The sequence below is a fragment of the Oncorhynchus clarkii genome, chromosome 4 (assembly GCF_045791955.1).
Source record: "Oncorhynchus clarkii lewisi isolate Uvic-CL-2024 chromosome 4, UVic_Ocla_1.0, whole genome shotgun sequence".
In the NCBI taxonomy this organism is placed as follows: Eukaryota; Metazoa; Chordata; class Actinopteri; order Salmoniformes; family Salmonidae; genus Oncorhynchus; species Oncorhynchus clarkii.
The window spans coordinates 88,926,139-88,941,850 of NC_092150.1; the positions used below are offsets into that span (position 1 = coordinate 88,926,139).

General features: G+C 42.2%; 1 protein-coding gene across 1 annotated transcript in view; it reads right to left on the reverse strand.

Annotated features, from left to right (window-relative positions):
- LOC139407895 (steroid hormone receptor ERR2-like) overlaps window positions 1–15,712 on the reverse strand; it is a 110,680-nt gene that overhangs the window by 54,362 nt on the left and 40,606 nt on the right. Inside the window, exons 2-3 of the mRNA XM_071151769.1 lie at window positions 2,276–2,703; window positions 1,992–2,024 (exon numbers count right to left, since the gene is read on the reverse strand). Coding sequence (XP_071007870.1) covers window positions 1,992–2,024; window positions 2,276–2,703 — 461 coding nt within the window. The remainder of the gene's footprint in view (window positions 1–1,991; window positions 2,025–2,275; window positions 2,704–15,712) is intronic.

Here is a 15,712-nt window from a genome sequence, read left to right on the forward strand (position 1 = left end):
TAATAGTCACGAACGCTGCAGGACTTCCTCTAGTTATTAACAGTCACGAACACTGCAGGACTTCCTCTAGTTATTAACAGTCACGAACGCTGCAGGACTTCCTCTAGTTATTAACAGTCACAAACGCTGCAGGACTTCCTCTAGTTATTATCAGTCACGAACGCTGCAGGACTTCCTCTAGTTATTAACAGTCACGAACGTTGCAGGACTTCCTCTAGTTATTATCAGTCACGAACGCTGCAGGACTTCCTCTAGTTATTATCAGTCACGAACGCTGCAGGACTTCCTCTAGTTATTAACAGTCACGAACGCTGCAGGACTTCCTCTCCTTATTAACAGTCACAAACGCTGCAGGACTTCCTCTAGTTATTAACAGTCACGAACGCTGCAGGACTTCCTCTAGTTATTAACAGTCACGAAGTGCGGATCAACTCATAAGTCGTCAATTCCCTGATATTTTCTCAGTTGAACAGATTACTGTGAGGCATTACAGACATGGCAAACACGATGCCAACAGGGCAACACACACACACACACAGACACAATACACACACACACACACACACACACACACACACACACACACACACACACACACACACACACACACACACACACACACACACACACACACACACACACACACACAGAAGGCTAACATAAACATCAACCCAGCAGATTTCAAGTGTGGGTGGCTTAATTCCCTGGGTAAACATTAGTAATCACCACCAAATGTTATGGCTCCCCTACCACTACTGATGACATCACTGTAAGGTAACACGGTATGACTCCCCTACCACTACTGATGACATCACTGTAAGGTAACACGGTATGACTCCCCTACCACTACTGATGACATCACTGTAAGGTAACATGGTATGACTCCCCTACCACTACTGATGACATCACTGTAAGGTAACATGGTATGACTCCCCTACCACTACTGATGACATCATTGTAAGGTAACACGGTATGACGAGGTCAGTACAGGTGCATCAAAGCTGGGACCGAGAGACTGAAAAACAGCTTCTATCTCAAGGCCATCAGACTGTTAAACAGCCACCACTAACACTGAGTGGCTGCTGCCAACACACTGACACTGACACTGACTCAACTCTAGCCACTTTAATTATGGGAATTGATGGGAAATGATGTAAATATATCACTAGCCACTTTAAACAATGCTACCTTATATAATGTTACTTACCCTACATTATTCATCTCATATGCATACGTATATACTGTACTCTATATCATCGACTGTATCCTTATGTAATACATGTATCACTAGCCACTTTAAACTATTCCACTTTGTTTACATATTCATCTCATATGTATATACTGTACTCGATACCATCTACTGTATCTTGCCTATGCTGCTCTGTACCATCACTCATTCATATATCCTTATGTACATATTCTTTATCCCCTTACACTGTGTATAAGACAGTAGTTTTGGAATTGTTAGTTAGATTACTTGTTGGTTATTACTGCATTGTCAGGAACTAGAAGCACAAGCAATTCGCTACACTCGCATTAACATCTGCTAACCATGTGTATGTGACAAATAAAATTTGATTTGAATTTGATTTGATTTGATTTGACTCCCCTACCAATACTGATGACATCACTGTAAGGTAACACGGTATGACTCCCCTACCACTACTGATGACATCACTGTAAGGTAACACGGTATGACTCCCCTACCACTACTGATGACATCACTGCAAGGTAACACGGTATGACCCCCCTACCACTACTGATGACATCACTGTAAGGTAACACAGGCCACCCTGTTATCTCCTCATCTCTTCTCAGGTCACTTCCTGGTTGCCTGTGTAGCTGTAGGTCAAATGTCATCCAGTATCCAATTCTGCCGTTACAATTTTTTGTTGTTGTTGTTGTTGTTGTTGTTGTTGTTGTTGTTGTTGTTGTTGTTGTTGTTGTTGAAAGGTGTAAAACTTGCAATGATATAAGGTCGTCTTACTTACTTGTATGTTGCTCTGGATTAGAGCGTCTGCTGACTAAGAAAAATAGAAATAAAATGACATTTAGCAGACACTTTTATCCAAAGCAACTTACAGTCCAGTGGGTGTATTATCCCTGTGATACTTGAACCCATGACCCTTGAACCCGTGACCCTGGCAACTGTCAAATGAGACAAATAGGACCACATAGAATCATTCAACTGTTAAAGTACATAGAATCAATTGGGCCTCAACTGATAGGGACTGTGAGAAGGGAGTGAGAGAGAGGGAGGGGAGTGGTAATATACCTTGTATGGTCCTTTTGAAGAAGGCTTTGCAGGCCTCACAGGAGGCGACCCCATAGTGGTAACCTGATGCGATATCCCCACACACCAGACACAGCCTCTTCGGAATCGCATTCAACATATACTCGCACTTGATCGGTGAATCGTCCGCCACGCCCACTCCGCAGTCGTCATAGCGCCGGAGACAGGCTCCGCCCCCTCCCAGCATGCCCGGGTTGAACATGGGCTGGGAGTCGAGGACGTGCGAGCGTCCGTTGAGGTTGTTTACGTTGACGTAGCCGCTGCTGGCGTCGCTATTGGCCGAGGGGCTGTGGTGACTGACGGTGTCAACCAATGAGGAGGAAGGGGAAGAGGGCTCGGTCTTGATATAGGAGCCACAGCTGGAGGTCAGGTGACACTCCTGGAGATCAGAGGGCATCCTGCTCAGCAACCTATAGCAACACAGGAAATATAAGGACAAAGGTCAGCTGGAGGTCAGGTGACGCTCCTGGAGGTCAGAGGAAAGGAGACAAATGTCCACACTCAGAAAGGACAGTTCAAACAGTCAAGAGTCAGTTTCGTGTCCCTGTATGTCTCACTATCTCCATTATTCTTTGAGACAGTCCTTTTGCATAAAACTGGCAGAATCGAGAGGTACACACAATCATTTCAAAACAGTTCAAATAAAGATACGTCTATCGTCTCCTTCATCTTTCTAAAGTTACTGGGATTTATTTTGTGCGTCAAGGAGAATGACAATATAGCCTTTTACTTCACATATAGAACCAGGAAGCGAACTCAATGGAAATAGAGTGAATGAAGCTAAAAACAAGCTGTTGATGGAGAGGTTTTGTTGCTCTCAGCAGAATCCAGTTTATTATGATCTGATCACAATCGATAGTCCTGGTTGGTTAAAGGATGGTGCCGAGTTACTGCAAGGAGACGAGGGAACGAGGACAGCGCGTGTGTGTGTGTGTGTGTGTGTGTGTGTGTGTGTGTATGTGTGTGTGTGTGTGTGTGTGTGTGTGTGTGTGTGTGTGTGTGTGTCTAAAAGTTTAAATGGGCTGCATTGCTGTTACATCAACCCAGAGTCTAAGAAATATATCTATATAAATACACAGCAAATGCACAGTACAAGTCAACAGTTTGGACACACCTACTCATTCAAGGGTTTTTTCTTTATTTTTACTGTTTTCTACATTGTAGAATAATAGTGAAGACATCAACACTATGAAATAACACATATAGAATCATGTAGTAACCACAAAAGTGGTTACTTTGAGATTCTTCAAAGTAGCCACCCTTTGCCTTGATGACAGCTTTGACAACCTTCCTCTAAACCAACCCTCCTCTAACCACAACGCTCCTCTAAACCAACCCTCCTCTAAACCAACCCTCCTCTAAACCCAACCCTCCTCTAACTCCAACGCTCCTCTAAACCAACCCTCCTCTAAACCAACCCTCCTCTAAACCCAACCCTCCTCTAACTCCAACGCTCCTCTAAACCAACCCTCCTCTAAACCAACCCTCCTCTAAACCCAACCCTCCTCTAACTCCAACGCTCCTCTAAACCAACCCTCCTCTAAACCAACCCTACTCTAAACCAACCCTCCTTTAAACCCAACCCTCCTCTAAACCAACCCTCCTCTAAACCCAACCCTCCTCTAAACCCAACCCTCCTCTAACTCCAACGCTCCTCTAAACCAACCCTCCTGTCACGTTCTGACCTCTATTTCCTTTGTTTTGTATTTATTTAGTATGGTCAGGGCGTGAGTTGGGTGGGCAGTCTATGTTTGTTTTTCTATGTTTTGGGGCAGTTCTATGTTTTCGGCCTAGTATGGTTCTCAATCAGAGGCAGGTGTCATTAGTTGTCTCTGATTGAGAATCATACTTAGGTAGCCTGGGTTTCACTGTTTGTTTGTGGGTGATTGTTCCTGTCACTGTGTTTGTTGTCACAGGATAGGACTGTTTTGCGTTTTCACATTTCTTGTTTTTGTTAGTTTGTTCATGTGTAGTGATTTATTAAAACATGAATAACCACCACGCTGCGCTTTGGTCCGCTTCTCTTCCTCCTACAGATGAACGCCCTTACACCTCCTCTAAACCAACCCTCCTCTAAACCAACCCTCCTTTAAACCCAACCCTCCTCTAAACCAAACCTCCTCTAAACCAACCCTCCTCTAAACCAACCCTCCTTTAAACCCAACCCTCCTCTAAACCAACCCTCCTCTAAACCAACCCTCATCTACACCAACCCTCCTCTAAACCAACCCTCCTCTAAACCCAACCCTCCTCTAAACCAACCCTCCTCTAAACCCAACCCTCCTCTAACCCCTCTTTCAAACCCAACCCTCCTCTAAATCCAACCCTCTTTTAAACCCAACCCTCCTTTAAACCAACCCTCTTCTAAACCCTCTTTCAAACCCAACCCTCTTCTAAACCAATCTCTCCTCTCAAACCTTCTCTAAATCCAACTCTCCTTTAAACCCTCCTCTAAATCCAACCCTCCTTTAAACCCAACCCTCCTCTAAATCCAACCCTCCTCTAAAACCTCCTCTAAACCCTCCTCTAAACCCAACCCTCCTCTAAAACCTCCTCTAAATCGAACCCTCCTCTAAACCCAACCCTCTCTAAACCCAACCCTCCTCTAAATCCAACCCTTCTCTAAATCCAACCCTCCTCTAAACCCTCCTCTAAACCCTCCTCTAAACCCTCCTCTAAACCCAACCCTCCTCTAAATCCAACCATCCTCTAAACCCTCTTCTAAATCCAACCCTCCTCTAACCCTCCATTAAATCCAACCCTCCTCTAAATCCAACCTTCTTCTCTTGGTCCAGACATTCCAGAAGCATTTTTTATCAAACCTGATAATTAACACACTTCCAGATAGAGAGATTTTGTTGGGCTGGATTCAATAGACACATGCCATGTGCATCCCAATTGGCACCCTATTCCCTATAGAGAATAGTGCCCTGGCCAAATGGTACCCTATTCTCTATGTAGAGTGCATCCCAATTGGCACCCTATTCCCTATAGAGAATAGTGCCCTGGCCAAATGGCACCATATTCTCTATGTAGTGTGCATCCCAAATGGCACCCTATTCCCTATGTAGTGCACTACATTTGACCAGGGCCCATAGGGTGCCATTTTGGATGTATAAACTGTGGTTTATAAAAAAGACAGACTTGAGTTTTAATTCGGACTGTAATCTACTTTCACCTGGTAGTCCGTTGTAAAACTATAGCCTACTGTGTTATCTGCTGGAGAGAGTTGAGAAGTGTAAGGCAATCTAATGGTTGATATATCATTCATCATTCCCTTCTCAGACAGATAGAGGGAGGGATTCCCTATAGGATTGGTACATTGTGCCATCTGTAAAAAGTAGTTCATTCCATACTTAGCACACGGCAACACTGGGGAGATGTTTTTTTCTTTCTTTATGTTACGTTTAATGGAAATTTCAAAACGTCCCTTCAAATCTGTTGAAATGAAATAATGGCACGGCGCACGAGCTCACCAATTCTGCATAGACAGAAATAGCTTCGGCTTCAGTTTCATCATTTTGTTTACCTCTCACTCCTCCGTGCAAAACTGTATAGAGTGCCCAGTTGGTTTTCAGTTTTTGGGGGTTATTTTTGGACTGATTTCCGCAGTTGGCCCCTCTCCAAACGATTCACAGCTTTTCCTCCATATACTGTAGAAGAAGAAAACCCGACCCGGTGAACACAACTCGTCAGACAGAGAGAAGTAAAAGGTCACAAGGCGTCTCCGTCTCCGAGGTTTGGGGCAGTCCCAAATCGGGCGACAAACTTCCTCATCGGACAGGGTTATGTCCACCCCTAGTGAAGAGCGACGTTGACACCGTGCCCCAGAATGAACCGTACCCTTGGCTTTAAAATGTGATATGGACAAATGTGAAAGCGTCTGGATATAAAGTCATGTATCAGCAGGCAAATGTAAAAAAAATAAATAAAAAATAAAGTTGTGTTGGGTGAGAAAATGTCCAAGACACTCAGTTTACTACCACTGAAATAGACTTAAATCTCAGTGTGTATGTGTGTGTGTGTTTATGAGTGTGTGCATGTATGTGTGTGTGTTTATGAGTGTGTATGTGTGTGTTTATGAGTGTGTGTGTGTATTTATGAGTGGGTGTGTGTGTTTGTGTGTGCTTGTATGCATGGCGTGATCATCATGGCAATGCTGCATATCCCCAGCGTAAATCCATCCTCTCTCTCTCTCTCTCTCTCTCTCTCTCTCTCTCTCTCTCTCTCTCGATAATCCACTCTCTCTCTCTCTCTCTCTCTCTCTCTCTCTCTCTCTCTCTCTCTCTCTCTCTCTCTCTCTCTATAATCCACCCTCTCTCTCTCCCCCTCTCTCTCTCCCTCTCTCTGTCTCTATAAACCAACAAATGCATTTTCCTCACTGTTTGAGGGCAAACCGTGCAAAACATTCACAGACTAAAAATGAGTCCAAATCTCACAATCACTTTAAGTAAATGACGCAATGGAGGCATCATGTTATGATGCAGATTCTACCACATGAAGGTCAAGGCATCATCCATCTACATTTGTGGGGGGGAATTTAACAGCTAAATTAGATCCCTTTGAATTAATTGGGTGTGTACTAAACAATATCCTCTATATTTATATCATACACATGGATCAAACTGAAGAGGCCTGTTATAATGGGCATACCCCCCCCCCCTGCATGACGGGCTAAACCCTTGCCCTCTTTCACTGGCAGCCTAATAATTACTTTTAAAGGCACAATCTGCAGTTCGAACAATAACAAAGCAGAACCCCCCCCCCTCACCACTGATTTTGGTAAACAGCTGAGGGGAGGGGCTTGTGAAATGTAACCCGTCTCAAACAACTCATGGACAGAGATGTGGGTACGAGGACTTGTCATCCACGATATCACAATTGTAGATTTAAGGATCGTTTGAGGCCGTACAGTGTTCGTTTACATTTACATTGTTTACAAACAGAGGAGTAAAACTAGGTTATATTTTAAGTTGAGTAAATTAGGCATCTATTAGTTATATTCTTCAAGAATCAATGGGTATATCAGTCATTTTGAAGTCAAAAGATTGAAGTAGCAACTGCAGATTGTCCCTGCTGAGGAAATAAACACTATGGAAACATTTATCACCATGGAGATATTAATCACTATGGAGACATTAATCACTATGGAGACATTAATCACTATGGAAACATTAATCACTATGGAGACATTAAACCCTATGGAGACATTAATCACTATGGAGACATTAATCACTATGGAGACATTAATCACTATGGAGATATTAATCACTATGGAGACATTAATCACTATGGAGAGATTAATCACTATGGAGACATGAAACACTATGGAGACAATAATCACTATGGACACATTAATCACTATGGAGACAATAATCACTATGGAGACATTAATCACTATGGAGACATTAAAAACTATGGAGACATTAAACACTATGGAAACAATCACTATGGAGACATTAAACACAATGGAGACATTAAACACTACAGAGACATTCATCATCATGGAGACATTAATCACCTTGGAGACATTAATCACTATGGAGACATGAATCACTATGGAGACATTAAACACTATGGAGACAATAATCACAATGGAAACATTAATCACTATGGAGACATTAATCACTATGGAGACATTAATCACTGTGGAAACATTAAACACTATGGAGACATTAATCACTATGGAAACATTATTCACTATGGAGACATGAATCACTATGGAAACATTATTCACTATGGAGACATGAATCACTATGGAGACATTAATCACTATGGAAACATTAATCATCATGGAGACATTAATCACTATGGAAACAATCACTATGGAGACATTAAACACTATGGAGACATTAAACACTACAGAGACATTCATCATCATGGAGACATTAATCACCTTGGAGACATTAATCACTATGGAGACATTTATCACTATAGAGACATTAATCACTATGGAAACATTAATCACTATGGAGACATTAATCACTATGGAGACATTAATCACTATGGAGACATTAATCACTATGGAGACATTAATCACTATGGAGACATTAATCACTATGGAGACATTAATCACTATGGAGACATTAATCACTATGGACACATTAATCACTATGGAGACATTAATCACAATGGAGACATTAATCACTATGGAGACATTAATCACTATGGAGACATTCATCACTATGGAGATATTAATCACTATGGAGATATTAATCACTATGGAGACATTAATCACTATGGAGACATGAAACACTATGGAGACAATAATCACTATGGACACAATCACTATGGAGACAATAATCACTATGGAGACATTAATCACTATGGAGACATTAAAAACTATGGAGACATTAAACACTATGGAAACAATCACTATGGAGACATTAAACACTATGGAGACATTAAACACTACAGAGACATTCATCATCATGGAGACATTAATCACCTTGGAGACATTAATCACTATGGAGACATTAATCACTATGGAGACATTAAACACTATGGAGACAATAATCACAATGGAAACATTAATCACTATGGAGACATTAATCACTATGGAGACATTATTAATCACTATGGAAACATTAAACACTATGGAGACATTAATCACTATGGAAACATTATTCACTATGGAGACATGAATCACTATGGAAACATTATTCACTATGGAGACATGAATCACTATGGAGACATTAATCACTATGGAAACATTAATCATCATGGAGACATTAATCACTATGGAAACAATCACTATGGAGACATTAAACACTATGGAGACATTAAACACTACAGAGACATTCATCATCATGGAGACATTAATCACCTTGGAGACATTAATCACTATGGAGACATTAATCACTATGGAGACATTAAACACTATGGAGACAATAATCACTATGGAAACATTAAACACTATGGAGACATTAATCACTATGGAAACATTATTCACTATGGAGACATGAATCACTATGGAAACATTATTCACTATGGAGACATGAATCACTATGGCGACATTAATCACTATGGAAACATTAATCATCATGGAGACATTAATCACTATGGAAACAATCACTATGGAGACATTAAACACTATGGAGACATTAAACACTACAGAGACATTCATCACTATGGAGACATTCATCACTATGGAGACATTAATCACCTTGGAGACATGAATCACTATGGAGACATTAATCATCATGGAGACATTAATCACTATGGAGACATTAATCACTATGGAGACATTAATCACTATGGAGACATTAATCACTATGGAGACATTAATCACTATGGAGACATTAATCACTATGGAGACATTAATCACTATGGAAACATTAATCACTGCTGCTTTTTCTCTATGTATTGTATATTAAGCTGTGTGTTTATGCATTATGTACTTCATCCTTTTAAGCACCTGGCAAAATGGCTTCCCCCTGGTGGGATAAGAAAGTTGTTCAAATTGTTTTAGTAAGCTAATGAGAGAGGAAGGGTTATATTCCACTACACTACTTATTCATCCACAGAAAATACATCTTATTGTTACGGGTTAAGCTCGTTGAACAATGCATGTCACAAAGCTGAACACACACACCCACACACACACACACACTGGAACACACACACACACACACACTGAAACACACACACAAACGGAAGCACACACTGGAACACACACAAACACACTGAAACACACCTTCACACATGGTACAAGACCACAGACAGCCATGAAGCCATGTCTGAAATTAGTTAATATATATATCTGTATGACAGGCTGTCCTGTTCTGGGTTGGGACAATCTCTATCATAACACAGAACCCTCCCATTCTCTTCCCTTACCGTCCCACATATACATGTATACAGTAGACTGTGTGGTGTGTGTGTGACTTGTCTATCAGCAGTTATGGACTCAGTAGGCTGTGATTGGACTGAGATGGAGATGTGGAGGTGTTGTTTAATTGGATAAGGAGGTGTCGTAAAGGTTTCTGTGTAAAACGAGGACACGATGACGCGATGTCATGGCCACGGTGGAGGTGTACAGACCATTTACATTTTTAGGTTAATTTGGTTAAAGGTTTTCCACAGTTTAGTCGCTATACTCTGCGGAGTGGACATATTAGCCGGTCCGTGCCAACAATTTAAATGTTTCTGAAATAAATAAAACACACACACACACACACACACACACACACACACACACACACACACACACACACACACACACACACACACACACACACACACACACACACACACACACACACACACACACAGTAGTTCATAATTGTTTTGCTATGTAGCAATGTAGCTAACAACTGGAGCAAGACACTTACTGTTTTGCCATGTAGCGATGTAGCTAACTACTGGATCTACACACTACTGTTTTAACATGTAGCGGTGTAGCTAACTACTGGAACTACACACTACTGTTTTAACATGTAGCGGTGTAGCTAACTACTGGAACTACACACTACTGTTTTAACATGTAGCGGTGTAGTTAACTACTTTAACTACACACTACTGTTTTGAACTACACACTACTGTTTTACCATGTAGCCATGTAGCTAACTACTGAAACTACACACTACTGTTTTACCATGTAGCCATGTAGCTAACTACTGAAACTACACACTACTGTTTTACCATGTAGCCATGTAGCTAACTACTTTAACTACACACTACTGTTTTACCATGTAGCGGTGTAGCTAACTACTGGAACTACACACTACTGTTTTACCATGTAGCGGTGTAGCTAACTAATGGAACTACACACTACTGTTTTACCATGTAGCGGTGTAGCTAACTACTTTAACTACACACTACTGTTTTACCATGTAGCGGTGTAGCTAACTACTGGAACTACACACTACTGTTTTACCATGTAGCGGTGTAGCTAACTACTTTAACTACACACTACTGTTTTACCATGTAGCGGTGTAGCTAACTACTGGAACTACACACTACTGTTTTACCATGTAGCGGTGTAGCTAACTACTTTAACTACACACTACTGTTTTACCATGTAGCGGTGTAGCTAACTACTGGAACTACACACTACTGTTTTACCATGTAGCGGTGTAGCTAACTACTTTAACTACACACTACTGTTTTACCATGTAGCGGTGTAGCTAACTACTGAAACTACACACTACTGTTTTACCATGTAGCGGTGTAGCTAACTACTTTAACTACACACTACTGTTTTACCATGTAGCGGTGTAGCTAACTACTTTAACTACACACTACTGTTTTACCATGTAGCGGTGTAGCTAACTACTGGAACTACACACTACTGTTTTACCATGTAGCGGTGTAGCTAACTACTTTAACTACACACTACTGTTTTACCATGTAGCGGTGTAGCTAACTACTGGAACTACACACTACTGTTTTACCATGTAGCGGTGTAGCTAACTACTTTAACTACACACTACTGTTTTACCATGTAGCGGTGTAGCTAACTACTTTAACTACACACTACTGTTTTACCATGTAGCGGTGTAGCTAACTACTGGAACTGCACACTACTGTTTTACCATGTAGCGGTGTAGCTAACTACTTTAACTACACACTACTGTTTTACCATGTAGCGGTGTAGCTAACTACTTTAACTACACACTACTGTTTTACCATGTAGCGGTGTAGCTAACTACTGGAACTACACACTACTGTTTTACCATGTAGCGGTGTAGCTAACTACTGGAACTACACACTACTGTTTTACCATGTAGCGGTGTAGCTAACTACTTTAACTACACACTACTGTTTTACCATGTAGCGGTGTAGCTAACTACTTTAACTACACACTACTGTTTTACCATGTAGCGGTGTAGCTAACTACTTTAACTACACACTACTGTTTTACCATGTAGCGGTGTAGCTAACTACTGGAACTACACACTACTGTTTTACCATGTAGCGGTGTAGCTAACTACTTTAACTACACACTACTGTTTTACCATGTAGCGGTGTAGCTAACTACTGGAACTACACACTACTGTTTTACCATGTAGCGGTGTAGCTAACTACTTTAACTACACACTACTGTTTTACCATGTAGCGGTGTAGCTAACTACTGGAACTACACACTACTGTTTTACCATGTAGCGGTGTAGCTAACTACTGGAACTACACACTACTGTTTTACCATGTAGCGGTGTAGCTAACTACTGGAACTACACACTACTGTTTTACCATGTAGCGGTGTAGCTAACTACTTTAACTACACACTACTGTTTTACCATGTAGCGGTGTAGCTAACTACTGGAACTACACACTACTGTTTTACCATGTAGCGGTGTAGCTAACTACTGGAACTACACACTACTGTTTTACCATGTAGCGGTGTAGCTAACTACTTTAACTACACACTACTTTTCTTCCAAAACAAAAGAAAATACGGGAGAAGTAGCCAATCGTTTCCTTTATTTTTCTTCATCTGATCTACCTAATTCATACTTGATGTTAACATAATGACCCCAAACAGATCTTTTCTTACAATTTTTTAGTCTATGACATTTCAGATGTACATGGGATAATTTTCACAAAGTATACTGTAAAAAAAGGTAGAAATGCAATATGCAACAATTTCAAAGATTTTACTGAGTTTACAGAGGAAGTCAGTCAATTTAAATACATTCTTTTCTGCCCCCTTATCTATGGATTTGACTGGGAATACAGATATGCATCTGTTGATCACAGATACTTTTAATAAAAAGGTAGGGGGCGTGGATGAGAAAACCAATCAGTATCTAGTGTGACCACCATTTGCCTCATGTAGCGCGACATATCTCCTTCGCATGGAGTTGATCAGGCTGTGGATTGTGTTGGGGGGTGGGCGGGGAGGGGGGAGGGGGGGGGGGGGGGTGGTGGTGGTGGAATGTTGTCCCGCTCCTCTTCAATGGCTGTGCAAAATTGCTGGTTAGAGGCAGGAACTGGAACATGCTGGCACTACAATTGGCTTCAGGATCTCGCCACGGTATCCCTGTGCAGAGGTCCCGGATGTAGGGGTCCTGGGCTGGCGTGGTTAAATGTGGTCTGCGGTTGTGAGGTCGGTTAGACGAACTGACAAATACTCTAAAACGACGTTGGAGGCGGCTTATGGTAGAGAAATTAACATTCAATTCTCTGGCAACAGCTCAGGTGGACATTCCTGCAGTCAGCATGCCAATTGCACACTCCCTCAAAACTTGAGACCTCTGTAGCATTGTGTTGTTTGACAAAACTGCACATTTTAGAGTCGCCTTTTATTGTCCCCAGCACAAGGTGCACCTGTATAATGATCATGCTGTTTAATCAGCTTCTTCATATGCCACACCTGTCAGGTGGATGGATTCTCTTGACAAATGAGAAATGCTCACTAACAGGGATGTAAACCAATTTGTGGGCAACATTTAAGAGAATTAAGCTTTTTGTGCGTATGGAACATTTCTGAGATCTTTTATTTCAGCTCATGAAACATGGGATCAACAATTTACACGTTGCGTTCATGTTTTTTGTTCAGTACAGACACATGCACATTTTTGGGCTGCTGGAGGTCATTTTGCAGGGCTCTGGCAGTGCTCCTCCTTGCACAAAGGCGGGGGTAGCGGTCCTGCTGCTGGGCTGTTGAACTCCTGCGGCCTCCTCCACGTCTCCTGATGTACTGGCCTGTCTCCTGGTAGCGCCTCCATGCTCTGGACACTACGCTGACAGACACAGCAAACCTTCTTGCCACAGCTCGCATTGATGTGCCATCCTTGATGAGCTGCACAACCCCCCTTTGTGTGGGTTGTAGACTCCGTCTCATGCTACCACTAGAGTGAAAGCACCGGCAGCATTCAAAAGTGACCACAACATCAGCCAGGAAGCATAGGAACTGAGAAGTGGTCTGTGGTCACCACCTGCAGAACCACTCCTTTATTGGGGGTGTCTTGCTAATTGCCTATAATTTCCACCTGTTGTCTATTCCATTTGCACAACAGCATGTGAAGTGTATTGTCAATCAGTGTTGCTTCCTAAGTGGACAGTTTGATTTCACAGAATGTCGATGTCTTCACTATTATTTTACAATGTAGAAAATAGTAAAAATAAAGAAAACCCCTTGAATGAGTAGGTGTGTCCAAACGTTTGACTGGTACGGTACATTAATATGTTTTTATTTTCTTCTGATTTTTCAGAAGAAACCCCTACGTCCCACTGCTATGTGGTTTTATAACTATATATTCAGAGTAGCTTCCCCAACAATGGCCATCAACCATCAACCCCCATCCATCTACATATACACTACACCCCATCCCGAACCACCTCTATTCAAACTGCCATCCCAACAATGTAAAAAAAAAGAATGTAGCTTAACTGCCCTTCCAGCAATGTCAAACACCCCCCTGCAGCAGCTAACTGCCCTTCCAGCAATGTCAAACACCCCCCTGTAGCTAACTGCCCTTCCAGCAATGTCAAACACCCCCCTGCAGCTAACTGCCCTTCCAGCAATGTCAAACACTCCCCCCAGCAGCTAACTGCCCTTCCAGCAATGTCAAACACTCCCCCCAGCAGCTAACTGCCCTTCCAGCAATGTCAAACACTCCCCCCCGTAGCTATCTGCCTTCAAATAATGTAGACGGAGGGGGAGGAAGGAGCTAAGGAGGAAGGGTAAACCAGTACAGACTAAAGCCATCACTGTGAATCAGAGGAGTGGTGGTGAGGGGACAGTTAGGATACAGATCTGATAAATAAACACAGATGGATCATCTATCCATTATGTTATTCTGCATTAGTAACCAGAACTATAACCTTCAAACGTACAGCAGCGTTGCTCCGTCATCCTACCATCCCTACCTCTGATCCTCACAAGGCAAAAGAAAACGCCATATGTCTGTGTGTGCGTACGCGAATGTGTGTGTGTGTATGCGCAGGTATGTGTGTGTGTGTGCATGTGTGTGTGTGTGTGTGCATGCGTGTGTGTGTGCATACGTGTATGTGCATTCATGTATGTGTGTGTGTGTGCGTGTGAGTGTATGCGTGGCTGTGTGTGTGTGTGTATGTGTGGGTGTGTGTGTGTGTGCATGGGTGCGTGTGTGTGTGCATGGGTGTGTGTGTGTGTGCATGGGTGTGTGTGTGTGTGCATGGGTGTGTGTGTGCATGGGTGTGTGTGTGTGTGCATGGGTGTGTGTGTGTGTGCATGGGTGTGTGTGTGTGTGCATGGGTGTGTGTGTGTGTGCATGGGTGTGTGTGTGTGTGCATGGGTGTGTGTGTGTGTGTGCATGGGTGTGTGTGTGTGTGCATGGGTGTGTGTGTGTGTGCATGGGTGTGTGTGTGTGTGTGTGTGCATGGGTGTGTGTGTGTGTGTGTGTTTACTGTAAATTGGATTTTCTTTTATTCTTCCCTTTCTCTTATCAGAGACTGGTTTGAATGTAATGACTCCACTTTGCCTAATGATAT